Source organism: Argentina anserina, chromosome 2, assembly GCF_933775445.1.
Source record: "Argentina anserina chromosome 2, drPotAnse1.1, whole genome shotgun sequence".
NCBI lineage: Eukaryota > Viridiplantae > Streptophyta > Magnoliopsida > Rosales > Rosaceae > Argentina > Argentina anserina.
Genome location: NC_065873.1, coordinates 23,216,499 through 23,234,237, shown reverse-complemented (window position 1 = coordinate 23,234,237; position 17,739 = coordinate 23,216,499). Strand labels below are relative to the sequence as shown.

Sequence of the window (17,739 nt, the reverse complement as noted above, 5' to 3'; positions counted from 1 at the left end):
AAAGGTTGTGCGTAATTCTTAGCTCCATTTTACAATCGAATAACTCAATTCATTTGATGCATCTTGAGTTCTCGTTGGTGTTCAATCAATTTGCGGGTGCCAATAGTCTAATGCCTGTGCATGAGATATCCCAAGTACTGAGGTTTAGAAATTAGAGCCTAAATCAGTTCTTGAGTTTACTTAATTACCTCAAAGGCAGCTTCTATCTTAACTTGGTGGTGCATTGTGAAGTTTTGCAGTGGCGGAGTGGCTTAATTAGTCGATGTTCTTGGTGCGTGGCCTTCATTGGCTGGTGCTGACTCCAAGCAAGTCTGCGCCTTTTGGCTAGCTTGTTTATGTCGTGTTTAGGCGTAATGATAGAAATTCTACCATGCATTCAGCTAGGTAATTGTGTCTATTATTGCATATGCATGCTTGTTTTGAATAAGTTGGTGTTCCTGATTTATCTTATTCGTCAGTCTAACATTGAAAATAGTCAGATATATTCATGTCAATTTAAAAATGAATATCTCTTGTCCACACACCCATGCATAAGATCCAGTTGAGTAGCGTATTAGTACACACCATGCACCAGCTAAGCGTACATACAGGCACAGCTTATTCGTTATTACAAGTTCCCCCATATATATTATCAGTTGGTCACTTTATAGTTTTAATGAAGCAAATTAAAATTATTAAGTACGTACATGCTTACGTACTACGACATTACAAACCATTTTTCTTGTCTCTGAGATATTACAAACCATGAAAGCTCAGTATAGGGGTAGAGGACGATAGCTAGGGAGCTCAATATACCAACAAGTATACAGAGATATATATGCATATCAATAATATTACATTCTGTCCTGGAGATTGGGCTGATTCGGTTGGACACGAAGGGCAAAAGGTATCTGGTTGCTGCTGTTGTAGTTAATTTCCCTCAAATTCTCTTCAATGTTCATCACCTTGTTCTGAAACATAGAGCAAAAACAAAAACAATACCCAGATAAGAAGGATCGAACTTAACTAATAACAAAGCAAGCCGATGTACGTATAGTTTCGATATCCAGTGCATCACTAAAAGTCTAAAATTAGGGATAGCCACTAGGGTCAATCACTCAGTCACAGCTCCTATAATACCCCAAAAATTCGTATCTAATTTCCAATGAGTTCTCTGATATTATTAAGTTGGTCATTGTCCAATTTTATTTCACGATGATGAAAACAAAAGGGTTCGAAAGATTAATTGTTCGGGAACGTTCAATTTGACGAGTCTAAGGGTTGACTTTTGACTTTTTGGGTTTATTAGAAAACTTCTCACATGAAAGTCGCAGAGCTCGTTGATACGAATTCGTTGACATGCGACACGCCTAAATCAGAGTTCGTATGAAGAAGTTACGAATCAAAAGGTATTTGGACATTTTTAGAAAATAGTATAAATAGGGGAATTAAAGAGAAAGGGGAAGAAAAATCAGAAAATCGGATCGGGGCGCGCACCGGTCATGTTTGAAAGGTTGTTGCGTCCCCTGTCGATTGGTGGCAATGTCACCCGCCATCTCACCGCCGTTTGGGAGCAGTGAAGCCCAGAAGTTCTCTCGAAAATGCATATTTCGTTGAACTTCAACTCGTCGGATCTCCCTCCTCCGGCAACCAATCGGTAAGATTCTTGTCCCATTTTGAAGCTCTCCTTCCATACTACAAATTATCTAAAAGATTTAGCCCAAATCATTGTGTGCTAGGAGAATCGAAGAAAATAAATCATAGGTTTTAAATTGGGGCTTTTCAGTTTTTGTTAAAATTGAAGTTTTTAGGCTCAGAATTAGACTTTGTGGTGAACTAGGAAGTTGCTAGGAATGTCATTTAGATTATGGTTGTGAAATTTGGTGGTCATTGGTGGCAGTCGATAAACAGTGGCGCTGCATGAACAGTACTGTAAAACAGTGTTCATGAACAGTTACGATGAACCTTGTTCATGAATAGTAAATATGAACAATGTTTATTAAAATATGAGCAGTGTTTTATGAATAACATTTAGCTGTACTGAAATCGTCACCTGATATTTTACGTATCGTTTTCTAAGCATTTTATCATGCTATTAGGTGAACAACGAAACGAGTGAGGAAATTGTTTTCGGTGTCATTGAAGTTGCACGCAGGAAATAAGGTGAGTAAACCTCACAATGATCATCATGATCGAAGTAGTATTATAATTATTTAATTTAGTTTGAGTTGTCACTATAGACGTTACATCACTAGTTTATAAAAATTATTTTAAAAATATGTTTTGGCTTGAATTATATGAACTTGATCGTCTACGGTTCATGGGTAAGTGAAACGCTATTTTAATAAATAATTTTAAAATGGTTTTAGTAATCATGTACTATGGTGAGTGTGAGTAAATCTCACTATGACAAGTCTATCCTTAGCAGTGACTCATATTTACGTTTTCTTAAAAAGATCGAACTATGACATGTATATAATATAGTGGGTTGTGTATGTATATAAATGGTAAATACAATACATATATAGGGGTTGCTATATTATATACTGTTACGTTCTTATTTTCAAATGAAAATAATGTGGCAACTATATTTATTTTATTTGAGCAAGAGTCGCTTGTTGTAGTACAATAACATGAGTGAATTGTTATTGTACGTGGTTTTAACATTGAGTTTTGTTAAAACGTTTTCTGTCTTCGAACATATTTTTTTCTATCTTCGGATGTGTTTTTTCTGTCTTTGAACCTGTTTTCGGACATGTTGGCAATATCGAAACCAAGCCTTAGTCGGGTGACAGTTACGATTCAGTTAGAGCTCTAGTCTGTCTACCGGTGTACTGCATGAGGGGAAACATATGAGTTACATGCTTATGAGTACCCATATTTTTGGAGTTTGGGTAACAGATGGGCTGCCCAGTGTCTAGCGGCGTACTGCATGAGGGGTAATAGATGAGTACCTCAGTCTCATGAGTACCCGTATTATAAATATAATTTAGGTAAACAGATTAGTTGCCTAATGTCTCATGAGCACTTATATTTTCATATATTATTTGACATCCAGATGGGTCGTCCTGTGACTTATGAGTGCATTTATAATTAAATGTTTTTAGTATTTTTCTCTTGTATACTATGTGTGTTATACTGTTGGTTTACTCAAACGAGCTACAAAGCTTACCGGGTTTGTGTTTACAATCCCGGTGCACCTATTCGATGGTGTAGGGGATAGTTCTGCAGGTGTGGATTAGCAGAATTAGAGAGGTTTCTCTTAAGATTGTCGAAGATTTCTTTCTGTTGTTTGTGGTGAGGATTGAATGAATTTTAAATTTCCATTGGTTGTGTATTATTCAAGTCGACTGAGTCATGATGTTGACTCAGTTTCGATACACTGTTATGATAAAATGATTTCAATATATTTAAGATTATTTTAGAGTTTTCATAGTTTCAAATTCGAATTTTTATCATTCGAATTTCGGGGTATTGATAGCTCTCGCCTTCCTTCCTTTATGGTGGAGGCAAGGAAGAAAACAGATCTGAGGTATATATGTATCTCAAATGCATCGAATTGTGATGATGGATCGGATATATACTTATTAAGTACAAATCAATATATTGGAAAAATTTATTATGCATGTACACACCATGTACCATGAGTACATGTTCAATAAATATCTCATATTTGTAATAACCCGATTTTTTTTTCGGAATGATTATTAGATTGTTTTTAAGTTTATGAGTTGTGAAATTCATTAAACGTGCTTGTTTCGCTTTGCGATGTCGGAAATCGAAAACGGAAACGTTATCGGAACTTTCATTTAGAAAAATGTTACGTTTCCGCGACGTGAGAATCGACTTTTACTCCGTCGCTCGTTTGTGAAAACTTCCTTCACGAAAGTTGTAGAGCTCGTCGATACGAGTTCGTGGACACGTCATGGTTCTAATCGGACGTCGTACATGAAAGTTATTAACGATGGAAGTAGTTTCTGATTTTGGAAACGGGTATAAAAAGGTAATTAATGGAGTTAGAGTTTCCATTTCTGAAACCCTCATCTCGCGCCTCCCTTTCCCCTTTTCTCTCTTCTCTCACTTCCTCCCCGAGCTCTCTCACTCCCTCATTGTCCTCGCCGGCAATCTCCTTCTCCGGTCATCCGTGTCGCTCACCACTTCGCCCGAAAGCACCGCACGAACCTCCGTAGCAACCCTCGAGCTCGCCGCACCGTGCCTCGCTGCCGTGAAGCCGCACAACGTCGCTAAGCTTATGCGTTTTCCCTCCGCCGCTGTCAAGCTCATCTTCAGTGGTTCCTAAGCTCGAATCGAGGTGAGGTTAGCCTAAGTTGGTTATTGTGATGTTGTTGATGTAATTTTGGGTTGATTTGTGGCGTTTTGGTGGGAGATCGGAGGAGGAGGGGAGAATACCGCCGCCTTAGGTGTAACGACCCCAAAATTTCGAGATTAAAATCTCAAAATTCTAAAGTCGTTAAACACAAAATAATCTCAAAGAAATCGAAATCATTCAACGTGCACAGCGGATCATCACTGAGTTCTCAATACAACTCAGAAAACCAATTATTACAAACCAAACATATAATTCAACATTATATCAATTGGAAATGTATAATCCTCACAAGATAGTCACCCCAAATCCTCACGCATGCTGGAGATAAATAACTTCAAGTCCTCTGAGCGGTCCGTCAATTCCCGCTAATCCACACCTGCGGAGTTATCCACTACACCATCGAATTGGTGCACCGGGATTGTAAACACAAACCCGGTAAGCTTTACAGCTCGTATGAGTAAAATGAAAATATATAACTTGCATATCAATATATACGAAAATCCACAAATCAAACAAATATAAATGCACTCATGAGTCAGTGGACGGCCCATCTGGTTGTCCCAAAGAAAAAGAAGCGCTCATGAGAAATTAAGTAACCCTTCTGGTTACCCAAATGCATTTATAATACGGGTACCAAGAACGCTGGTACACATCTGTTACCCCTCTCGTAATACACCGCCGATATTGGATAGCCACCCGCTACCCAACATCCAAAACAATCTGAGTACCCATGAGCAGATAACCACCCGTTACCTCACATGCAGTACTAAGGCAGACAGACTAGAGCTCTAACTGTATCGTAACTTTCGCCCGGCCAAAGGCTAGGTTCCGACTTGCCAAACACGTACAATAATCTCACATCATATTGTAACAATCACGTCCGAAGACAAATCAACATTTTAACAATCTCAATGTTAAAATCACGTACAATAATCTCACATCATATTGTACCAAAAATCATGTCCGAAGACAAATCAACATTTTAACAAACTCAATGTTAAAATCACGTACAATAATCTCACATCATATTGTACCAAAAATCATGTCCGAAGACAAATCAACATTTTAACAAACTCAATGTTAAAATCACGTACAATAATCTCACATCATATTGTACAAATCAAAATCACATGCTCGATATTTAAATCTCGTCATCGAAATGACATAAATCACGATAAAATCATAACAGTATATTATATAGCAAACTATATATATATGTACATATTTACCATTTATACAATATATATATAATCCATTATATCGTATACATGTCATATTTCATAAACACGTCCGAAGACAAAAACTCGTCCGAAGACAAAACTCGTCCGAAGACAAAACATTTTAACAAACTCATGTTAAAACCACGTACAATAATCACACCTCATATTGTACAAAAATCACATCACATGCTCAACATTTAATTCTCGTCATTCGAAATGACCAATTCCAATGAATTCATAACAGTATATAATATAGCAAACTATATATATATGTACTTATTACCATTTATACGATATATACGTAATCCACTATATTGTATACGTGTCGTAATTCAATATTAAAAACTCTTGCAAAAATCTTGGAATCACCGCAAGGGTAGATTCGTAAATAAGTGAGATTTTACTCACCTTATTGACTCGAGCGTAATTCCACAATTCCCGATGATAATTCCTTTCCTCGATTTAATGATCACCTTGAAATGATAAGAAAAGAATTTAGAATCATTTCGTAAACCTTTAAATGCCGAAACAGTAATAATCGGTTACTGTTCAGCAATTTTCGGTTTTACGAAATTATTGTTCAGTGTTACTGTTCTCTGTTACTATTCACGGTTACTGTACAAATATACGATTTACACGTATTTATGTATGTATAAATATTATATACATATTTATGTACGTATAAATATTATATACGTATTTCTGTACGTATAAATACTAATACATATTTCTGTACGTATAAATATTATATACGTATTTCTGTACGTATAAATATTAATACATATTTCTGTACGTATAAATATTAATACGTATTTCTGTACGTATAAATATTATATACGTATTTCTGTACGTATAAATATTATATACGTATTTCTGTACGTATATAATATTAATAGGTATTTCTGTACGTATAAATATTAATACGTATTTTTGTACGTATAAATATTAATACGTATTTTTGTACGTATATGATGTGATGTTTATCAACCGTGTTTGAGTCAAGATGAGGTGAGGTGCGGCGTTTGGTTCCCCTCCGATTGTAGGTGGTGCCATGTAGGAGATGCAGCGGCGATGACGATGCGTGACGATGACGATGACGATGCGTGATGCAGCGGCGATGCTCGTGGCAGTGAGGCACGGTGCGGGGGAGCTCGGGGTTGCTTGCTGCGGAGCTCGCAAGGCCGTAGGAGCGGCGGTGCAAGCCTCGAAGGGCAGGGCGGAGATCGGAGAGGGAGATCGACTCGAGGGAGAGATCAACCCGAGAGCGAGAGGGAGAGAGAGAGAGAGAGAGCTCGGGAGGAAGAAAGGAAAGAGAGAGAAACAGAGAGGGGCGGCGGAAGAGAGAGAAGAGAGAGAAGAGGGTTTCTGAAAATAGAAACCCTACTTCACAAAATGTCCTTTTATACCCCTTTAAAATCGGAAACTAACTTCCGTCGTTAATAACTTTTTCGTACGTCGTCCGATTAGGACGCGTCACATATCCACGTACTCGTATCGACGAGCTCTACAACTTTCGTGAAGGAAGTTTCGCAACCGATCGACGGAATAAAAGTCGATATAAACGTTACGGAAATGTAACGTTTTTCAATTTAAACGTTCCGAGAACGTTTCCGTTTCTCGTTTACTAACGTCGCAACCAAACACATTCATTCTAATAAAATTCGAAATTTTATAGAATTCCAAATCAAACTAACATTGTTTGAAATTTAGGGTTATTACATTAGGCGGCGCGTGGGGTAGCGTGGAGGAGGCTAGGGGCGGCGGTGTCGTGCTATGCGCCGGTCTTAGGCTCGGCGTGTGGGCCCCACGCGGTCGCCGGAGGTGGCGCGTGAACCTCACATGCCGCCACGTGCGGCGGCGCGTGAATAGTGTTTTCATAACAGTAATTTTGTAAAAAAAATTATTTTTACGTACGGTGAATGTAAAAAGTAATTTATGTACAGTAAATGTAAATTTTATTTTACGTACGATAAATGTAAATGTAAGTTACATTCAGTAAATGTAAAAGTAATTTCAGAATAATAAATTGTAATTATTATTTACTGAGACTATATTTACGATTGAATAGTATGCATACGTACAGAAATACGTAAACAGTATGTACTCGTATAGAAATACGTAATAATATGTTTTTGTGCAATAATACTTGAATAGTAAATACGTGAATATTACTACGTGAACAGTGATTTCGTAAAAACCATAAATTGCGGAACAGTAAATATTATTACTGTTTCGGTATTTATAGTTTTATGTGACGATTCTAAATCTGCTTCTTATCTTTTCAAGGTGATCGATACTTCAAGTAAAAGATTCACATTTGGAATCGTGGAAATTTCGCTCAGGATTATAAGGTGAGTAAAATCTCACAATGACGAATCTACACCTGCGGTGATTCAAGAATATGCTATTGTTTAAATAATGAACTATGATATGTATTTGATATAATGGATTATATATATGTATAAATGGTAAATAGGTATATATATATGGTTTGCTATATTATATACTATCGTAATTTCCGTTGTGAATAAGTTCATTTTGGTATTGAGATTTACATATTGAACATGTTGATTCGAATTGTACAATATGATGTGATGTTTATTGAATGTGGTTTTTAACATGAAGTTTGTTAAAACGTTTTTGTCTTCGGACGTCTTTATGTCTTCGGACGTGTTGTTGTCTTCGGACGTGTTGGCATGTCGGAACCTAACTTTTGGCCGGGCGAAAGTTTCGATACAGTTAGAGCTCTAGTCTGTCTGCCGGGGTACGACATAATAGGTAACATATGGTTTATCGGCTTATGAGTACCCATATATTTTGATATTGGGTAGCAAGTGGTTATCCAATGTCGGCGGTGTACTACATGAGGGCTAACAGAGGTGTACCAGCATTCATGAGTACCCGTATTATAAATGCATTTGGGTAAACAGAGGGGTTGCCCAACTTCTCATGAGCATATATATTTTCACATTATTAGACAACCAGATGGGCCGTCTAATGAGTCATGAGTGCATTTTATAATTGATATTTTGTGGATTTTCGTATATATTTTTATGCGAGTTGTATTTGTTGTTTTTACTCATACGAGCTGCAAAGCTTACCGGGTTTGTGTTTGCAATCCCGGTGCACTTATTCGATGGTGCAGGGGATAATTCCGCAGGTGTGGATTAACGGAAATTGACGGACCACTCTGAGGACTCGAAGTTGTTTATTTCATCTTGTGGTGAGGATTTTGTGTGGATTTTTGTGAGGATTTTGTGAGAATTTATACATTTCCATTTGTTATAATGTCGAATTATAAATTTAGTTTGTAATAATCGGTTTTACTGAGTTGTATTTTAAACTCAAAAATGATCTGCTGTGACATTAAAATGATTTCGATTTATTGAGATTTTAGAGTTTTTCATGACTTCGAAATTTGAGTTTCATACTTTAAATTTTGGGGTGGTGAAAATATTTGCTAACGTAACGTAGAACACTTGAGAATCAAGAGATCGATCGATTGATATATACAGACATAACTAGTTAATTACATCGATCATTATATATATACAGACATAATAAGCAGCTGCAGGTAAACTCATTTGTTTAGGCACTAACCCTCTGTTGTTCTAGAACATGCAAGGCATTCATGCTATGTAACCGTTTGACATGTGTATTAGAAAATCATCAACTACTGGAGAAAGATCGATATGAACTTACCAGCTGATATGTGAGGCGTTTATGTTCGTCCTCCAGAGCTATATTCTGGGTAGTTGTATCATTTTGAATGTTAATCAGACAATTGTAGTTGATATATAGATGTTTATTACAACATCAAAATTCTGAAATTAAACTATACTCAAATTAATAAAGCTACTCTAAAAATTTATCTTACATTTTTTCTAACCGCGTCGACGTACTTCGACTGTGACAATGAAAAGACAACAAGATCATATATTAGAGCTCAATGCTAAGTAGAACAGTTAACCCAGCTACTTGCTGGTTAATTAACTAATCAAGGTAATGGATGATTATAAATTAAGACTAATTAATATGTATCTCCTAGCATGCATGATTAAATTCAATCACTTGCCATTCTGTCTCTGATACTTGCAAGGCCATTTTCAAGTGCTTCCTCTAAGGCCATCAGATCCACATGGTTCAGAGATGAGATGTCTTCCCCCTTCAAATGTCTACATTGATCAACGTGAATATTAATTTAATATATCTATGCTGATTATAACAGTATAATTGATATCAAGACAGAACAGATATTTACCGGAGCTCAATTTGCATGCCATCATTGTCTTTCTTAACTCTATCCACTTCATTGGAGAGGTTCTGTGAGATTTTGTCAAAATTATCTTTCAGCATTAGACGATTAGTCCAAATAATTAGTAATCAAAGCAACAAGACACAAGTACAAATTGAAATTAACTAATTGTGATACAGTAGAATTTGCTATATTAAAAGTAGCCAATTAAGGGTCCGTACTCCATACCACGTAGATCTGTTAGCAGAAAAATGTAGTATACAGGTAATTTCCGTGCCTGAATTAAATAGCAGTCCGGCCGGGAACCAACAACAAAAGACGTACGTTCAGTAACTATATATCATATATATCTGCGGTGCATATATTGATCTATTGGTTATTTCAAATTATTATAGCTAGCATTAGAAAGGAAGGGAGAGAAACAGTCAAACAACCAGATGGATCGAGTTACATTACTTACATATCATATATTCATATGTCTACTGTTTAGAGTTCCAGTATTTTTTTCTCCAAAAACATACAAAACTATCAGAGAGCTTAGCAAGAAAGAGAGAAAACCCAGAAGTAGTACTGCAGATATCCTATTTGTAGATCTGTTCACTCAAATATTCTTACTTATCATAAATCTAGCACAAAATGAAAAATAAACAAACAAATAAAGAGAAAAGAACAAAGACCTCATGCTTGGCATCCCACAACCTCCTTCCAGTCTGTGAATGATATTTGTCCAAGATTTTCTTCCGCCTTTATCAATAAATATCATATCAATAATGAACAAAAATTACTCTCTACAATTCATTTAAATTGAAGAAAACACATAACACCAAAAAAGAAAAGAAAATGAAAAGAAAATTATATACGTTTCCTCTGTGCCGCTGCAGTATTCAACCATTTTTCCAGAGCTAGCAATGATGATGAGAGAAACCTTAGCATCACAGAGTACAGTGATTTCCTTTGCCTTCTTTATGATCCCATTCCTTCTCTTATTATAGGTCACCTGCCTGTTGCTTGAGTTTTCAATCCTCTTAATCTCAATCTTACCCCTCCCCATCTTCTTCTCTCTTTGAACTCTTTCTTCTATCTGTGAAAGAGATGCTAGTTATCTTAATTAAAGATCAAGAGAGATCGATAATGTAAAAGGCAGAAGGCTCAAAGTAATAACTGAGACATATGCTGGACCATTTTCTATTCTGGGTTCGGAGATAAACACCTTTCATAGTGCAGGTTCGTTTATGGGGTTGCTGACCAGGCCAAGCCAACTGCTTTTATGTTGTGTTTCCTTTCTTTTGTTGCATATTATTAACCAGTGGTTTCTTTTCTCTTTATCTCGGCGTGACCGATTGGCTTGAAGGTTTTTAGATTTTCCTTAAACATTAAGGGATCGGATGCGTGAATTTGGGGCTTGGAGTTCGTGAGGGTCTTGTCTAGGGTTTGTAGACATCGAGCTAAAATGCGGACAGTAATCAAATCAAGGTAGCTTCAGATCTAAATCGGACGTAAAAGCAAGCAAAATCAGATTATATGGTTTTCCTCAACATATAATGCTGGGTTTCTAGGTGGTATAGGGGAGGAAACAAAAGAGACGAGGCAAGTTTTATGTGACCTGAAGCCTGAAGGAGACACAGAAACTGATACGCACGATACCGTGAAGAGTCAAACAGTCAAGGTCGTCGATCACATACTATTGAGATTTGGTATATAGTCCCAAGCTACCTATGGAGGTAAGTTTAGTAAATTGGGGTACGTACGTAAAAGGATTAAGTTTGTAACCCGGGTAAATATCATGGAAGTAGAGAACTGTTTAGGACCTTAGGTAGCTAGTGATGAGAGTTGTCTCCGCGAAACATAAGCTTTTAAAGCTTTTGGTATTTGTAGCTTCCTGGGTTTTCCATGTATATATGCGCCTCTAATTCATTTCAATATATAATTATATATGGTGATGTAAAAACCCTAATTTTTCAAAACAATATTTGGTTTGATTTGAATTCTATAAAGTTGTGAAATTCAATTAAAACAAATGTGATTGTTTGCGATGTTACAAAACGAAAAACGGAAACGTTTAATTAGAAAAACGTTACGTTTCCGCGACGTATATATCGACTTTTATTCCGTCACTCGGTTGCAAAAACTTCCTTCACGAAAGTTGTAGAGCTCGTCGATACGAGTTCGTGGATATGTGACGCGTTCTAATCGGACGATGTATGTAAAAGTTATTAACGATACAAGTTAGTTTCCGATTTTAGAAACTAGTATAAAAGGAAATGTTTTCAGCTAGGGTTCCCATAATTGGAAACCCCTTTCTTTCCTTCTTTCTCTCCGCCTCCCTTCTCCTCTCCCCCGAAAAAAACTCTCTCAGCCTCTCGGCTTGCAGACGGATTGCCGCCCTCCGTGCGTCGTGCTCCTCACCGCCGGCAGCTGCGGCCTCACCACCACCACGCGACCTCCCCTCGAGCAAGGCACGGTCACCAGCGACGCCGTGAAGCTCGGCATGACTCACGGGATCCAAACGCAGTTGGTCCGATCCAACCAACGAACTCCGGCGACTTCAAATCGTGTTTTAGGTAAGGGTTTGGTTAATTCGATTGTTGGATTGCTTGTTGGTGTATTTGTGAATGTTTTGGAGAGGTTTTGAGGTAGATCGGAGGAGGAAAAGGAGGAGATTTCCGCCGCCTTGGATGGCGCGTGGGGGTGCGTGGGATGCCCTATGGGTGGTCTGAAACCGTGGGAAGGAAGAGGGAAGGAAAACAGAGGTTTTGGGGAGGCATGTGTGCCCCACGCGCGGCCTGCCGGCGGGTGGCGCGTGTACCCTACGCGCCGCCACGTGCGGCGGCGTGAACAGTGATTCCGAGAAGGGTAATTTTGTAATTTATTCTTACGTACGGTAAATGTAAATGTAAATTTTATTTACATACGGTAAATGTAAATTTTATTTACGAACGGTAATTGTAAATTTAAATTACTTTTACTAAAGGTAAAAGTAATTTTGGAAGGGTAATACGGTAATTTTTATTTACTGAGACAATACGTATATTTGAATAGTATTTATACGTACAGAAATACGTAAACAGTATGTACTCGTACAACGATACGTATTGGATATGTATTTGTACAGTAGTACGTGAATAGTAACAGGGACCGAACGCACTCGTATCGACGAGCTCTACAACTTTCGTGAAGGAAGTTTTCGCAACCGATCGACGGAATAAAAGTCGATATAAACGTTACGGAAATGTAACGTTTTTCAATTTAAACGTTCCGAGAACGTTTCCGTTTCTCGTTTACTAACGTCGCAACCAAATACGTTCATTCTAATAAAATTCAAAATTTTATAGAATTCCAAATCAAACTAACATTGTTTAAAATTTAGGGTTATTACAATCTACCCCTCTTAAAGGAATTTCGTCCCGAAATTCAAACTCACTCAACAAACAACTGTGGATATCTAGTCATCATGTCTGACACTAGCTCCCAAGATGCATCACCCTCATCATGGTGACTCCACAGTACCTTGACTAGCTCAACTTCTTTCCTCCAAAGTTTCTTTGTGGGTCTATCCAAATTTCCAACCGGCTTAATAACAAAAGTAGCATTTTTCTTCACTTCCATGATGCTATGATCGATCACATGCAACTCATTTGGTACCTACTTTCTTAACATGGAAATGTGGATGGAGTTGTGAATATCCAACATGTTAGTAGGCAAGGCTAGTCGATATGCTAGTTCTCCTACCTTCTCGAGACTTTCAAGGGCCCAAGAGATAGGTGATCGACACTGTCTACCATAAAGAGTCCCATAAGGTGCCATGCCGACGCTAGAATGGTAACGGTTGTTGTGAGCAACTCAATCGCTCCTCAAATGATCTTCCCAGTTACCTATAATATCCAGTATGTATGCTCTCAGCATGTCCTCCATTGCCTCAACTCTCTTCCAAACACCCAATCCGTCACGTGTTCTAACATTAACAGCCACATGTGAGTCACCAAAACATAATGGTGCTTCCGATAGAGATGTCAACATACCCCCTTTGTCTAATTCACCACTCCCTTGCGGTTATCAGACAATTCTCGCGTCATGAGCTTGCCCACCCACTATGCATGCTCAAGACTCTCAATATCTAACACGAGTCAAAATAAATATTTAGCACATACCTACTACTTGCATCACACACGTCGGTTTCCAAGGTAATCGTACTTATATCCACAACAGTACCGTTATGATTTCACCTCAACCCATCACTAGAACCATGAATATATCATTCCTTCCGATCTACAAACAATCCCCGTTCATGATTATCTTTTATAATCATCGAAGGTTGTTGTGCATGTTACTCATCCAGCACCTCCTTGTAATGGTAACTCGATAAGGGTCTTAACTCGCTGAGTCCATGACCACAACTGAGATGTACTTTACCCCCTGGTTCATACATGCTTCAAACGTATGACATACGGTCCCACACAAATGCCCCAGTGCCTCATCTAAAATATGGGTTCCTCCCACCGTTGTAGTACTAATAAGTTTAGTAAATACTTCAACAGGACCCGATATTAGGTCCACCATCTCCTCAAAACTAACCCAAAATGATCGCTATACCACCACTCTAAACAGTTATTTCTTTACTTTCATTAAGAACCCTCATGGCCAACGCATTCGGCCAAAAATAACTTCTCTGCAAGCAGTAATATAATTGATTACTCTTTAACATAGAATTTATCCCTTGTTGAACACTTCAGTCAACTTCGCCTTATCCAACAATAAACAATCTGATGCATAGAGGAAAAGAACCTCTAAGTCTCCAACACTAACGCCACTTGCACTTGAAAAGAAAATTTAGTCTTCAACCATTTCTTTACCAGTTAGAAGGTACTTGTCACGACCAATTCGTTAAAACACCACTAAGCTAAGGTCATTTCATACCTTACCTTTAATAGAGTTACTTTACCGTCATTGCGTCTCATTTGGACCTGTGGCATTGTGAAGTTCCAATTTCCCAACACCAAAATAATTAAATCCTGAAATGCCAGCGCTCTCATGTAAATGCTCATCTAGCAAATGATTAATTCATATCGCCACATTGAGATTTCTCCATCACCTTATATTTCTTGCTCAGCCAAGCACAATGCGTAACATCAATTGTCTATAGTCGAACCAAAACAAGTATGGAATGTCACGTCGAAAAAATGTGAATCTCAATTCAATAATTTTATTACCACCCTAAGGACGTATTACACGCCCTACCACTCTGTTATTAATAACGTTAGAGATGCTAGTCACGAAAATCTTCGTTAATCACCTCCAACCTATGGTCTACACATCTCTAGATTAGTTGCATAACTAAAATCTAGTCCTCAACATTTAAACACTGAACATCCCTCAACATATGGTCAACGCTCTCCATCAAGTCTCCTTGACAGTTCTCTACCCTGATAGGAAACTATATACTCAAACCTGTTAGCATTCCAGTATCTGGATCGCATGTCAAACTCAGAAAGTATTGTAGCCTCTCTAAACTGATCACACCAGTCATTAAGTCTTGAATTCATTTGTCCCATCCATACGGCGTCTTCGTTATAGGTGTTATAACACAGTATCTCCGGAAACGTCTCACTTTACTCAGACATCACAACGATGTCTATGATAGCTACTTCAGATCCACATACTCAACATATGCTATGACTCAAGCTCTCATGGCATTATCCGACTCGAGTCAGAGATACGAAACTCTGGTTTCCTGGGTCTACGAAAGAACCCACCATGTCAAAACAATCAATCACCGCGTACTGCGGCCTCAACCAATCGATTCCTCAGATCACATCATGGTGTGGTCCGGAATCACTATCAAATAAGCAGAGAACTCTCTACTTCCAATCACAATAGGATAAGCCTTTCATTGTCTCCAATTCGAGGAACACTCCAAAGGTGAAGTGACACATAAAGAGTTTCCCATAGGCGTAGGAATCAACCCTAACCCCTCCACTGCCAACTATCAATAAATGAATGTGGCTATCATCGTCTTCTCTAACTCAGAGTACTCAATCATTACCAAGTAAGTCCCAATACTCTCGATCCAATGGTCCGCTACCACATGATCCAAGCGTCATGAAATGGCAGCATTAGCAGCTCACTCATGTCCTTGATCAACCTCAACACACGACTATCGTTTCTAACGATAGCAACAAGATCAACTTGTCTTTCCAGTGGAGCAGCCTCCTCATAAAGGTTCTCCACATTGCGGACTCGGCCTGCAGCCCTAACTCGGCCTCGACCTCTCGTCCGTCCTCGACCCTGTCCACGACCATTTTCCAAATTCATCACCATTCAACAATTAACACTCAGTCATACATGTGAAGTCTCGAATTCGACAAAATAGATCCAACCCATATCAAACATGAAATTTCAGAAAAAGGTGAATCATCGGAGTATCGTCACAATACTCTCTACAGGACCAAACCATAAGGTATGGCTCCTAACGCTCTCGCGTACCCGACGACATATCAATACCGAGGAGCATGTGATGGGTGCCCGCCTGCAGTCGGATCATCGCTCCCGGATGATATTGATAATCGCCAAATACACACTTAGGCTCTGCTACCAACTGTAACGACCCCAAAATTTCGAGCTTAAAAACTCAAAATTCTAAAGTCGTTAAACACAAAATCATCTCAATAAAATCGAAATCATTTAAGTGCACAGCGGATCATCACTGAGTTATCAATACAACTCAGAAAACCAATTATTACAACCCAAATTTATAATTTACATTACGTAAGTTGGAATGTAATAATCCTCACAATCTCTCACAAAATAGTCACACAAAATCCTCACACAAGCTGGAGGTAAATCACTTCAAGTCCTCTGAGCGGTCCGTCAATTCCTGCTAATCTACACCTGCGGAGTCATCCACTACACCATCGAATTGGTGCACCGGGATTGTAAACACAAACCCAGTAAGCTTTACAGCTCGTATGAGTAAAATGAAAACATATAACTCGCATATCAATATATACGAAAATCCACAAAACAAACAAATATAAATGCACTCATGAGTCAGTGGACGGCCCATCTGGTTGTCCCAAAGAAAAGAAGCGCTCATGAGAAATTAAGTAACCCTTCTGGTTACCCAAATGCATTTATAATACGGGTACCAAGAACGCTGGTACACATCTGTTACCCCTCTCGTAATACACCGCTGATATTGGATAGCCACCCGCTACCCAACATCCAAAATAAACTGAGTACCCATGAGCAGATAACCACCCGTTACCTCACATGCAGTACTAAGGCAGACAGACTAGAGCTCTAACTGTATCGTAACTTTCGCCCGGCCAAAGGCTAGGTTCCGACTTGCCAAACACGTACAATAATCTCACATCATATTGTACCAATCACGTCCGAAGACAAATCGACATTTTAACAATCTCAATGTTAAAAATCACGTACAATAATCTCACATCATATTGTACCAAAAATCATGTCCGAAGACAAATCAACATTTTAACAATCTCAATGTCAAAATCAAGTACAATAATCTCACATCATATTGTACCACACATCACGTCCGAAGACAAATCACAATTTTTAACATTCTCCGTGATAAAATCACGTACAATAATCACTCATCATATTGTACGTTTTAAAACTTTCACGATATCACCACAATACAAATCACAACAGTATATTATATAGCAAACTATATATATTCGTATTTATTTACCATTTATACAATATATACATAGTCCACTATATCCTATACATGTCATATTTCATAAACTCCTGAAGAATTACGTACAATATTCTCACATCATATTGTACCATTTAAATCACATACTCATGCACAATTTTCCGTCACCGAAATGACTATTTTTAATGAATTAATAACAGTATGTAATTTAATGAACTATATATATATATGTACTTATTACCATTATACTGTATATATGTAGTCCACTATATTATAT

General features: G+C 38.0%; 1 protein-coding gene across 2 annotated transcripts; it reads right to left on the bottom strand.

Annotated features, from left to right (window-relative positions):
- Window positions 1-833: 833 nt before the first annotated feature.
- On the bottom strand, window positions 834-10,835 carry LOC126783285 (agamous-like MADS-box protein MADS9). 2 transcript variants are annotated; one of them, XM_050508729.1, is made up of 8 exons: window positions 10,645-10,835; window positions 10,462-10,528; window positions 9,791-9,852; window positions 9,605-9,704; window positions 9,407-9,436; window positions 9,232-9,276; window positions 5,716-5,718; window positions 834-950 (listed from the first exon to the last, which is right to left on the bottom strand). In XM_050508729.1, exons 1-8 carry the CDS (start codon window positions 10,833-10,835, stop codon window positions 834-836), a joined length of 615 nt encoding a protein of 204 aa, XP_050364686.1. The 2 variants fall into 2 exon arrangements, with proteins under 2 accessions (XP_050364686.1, XP_050364684.1); XM_050508727.1 differs by lacking the exon at window positions 5,716-5,718.
- Window positions 10,836-17,739: the final 6,904 nt, after the last annotated feature.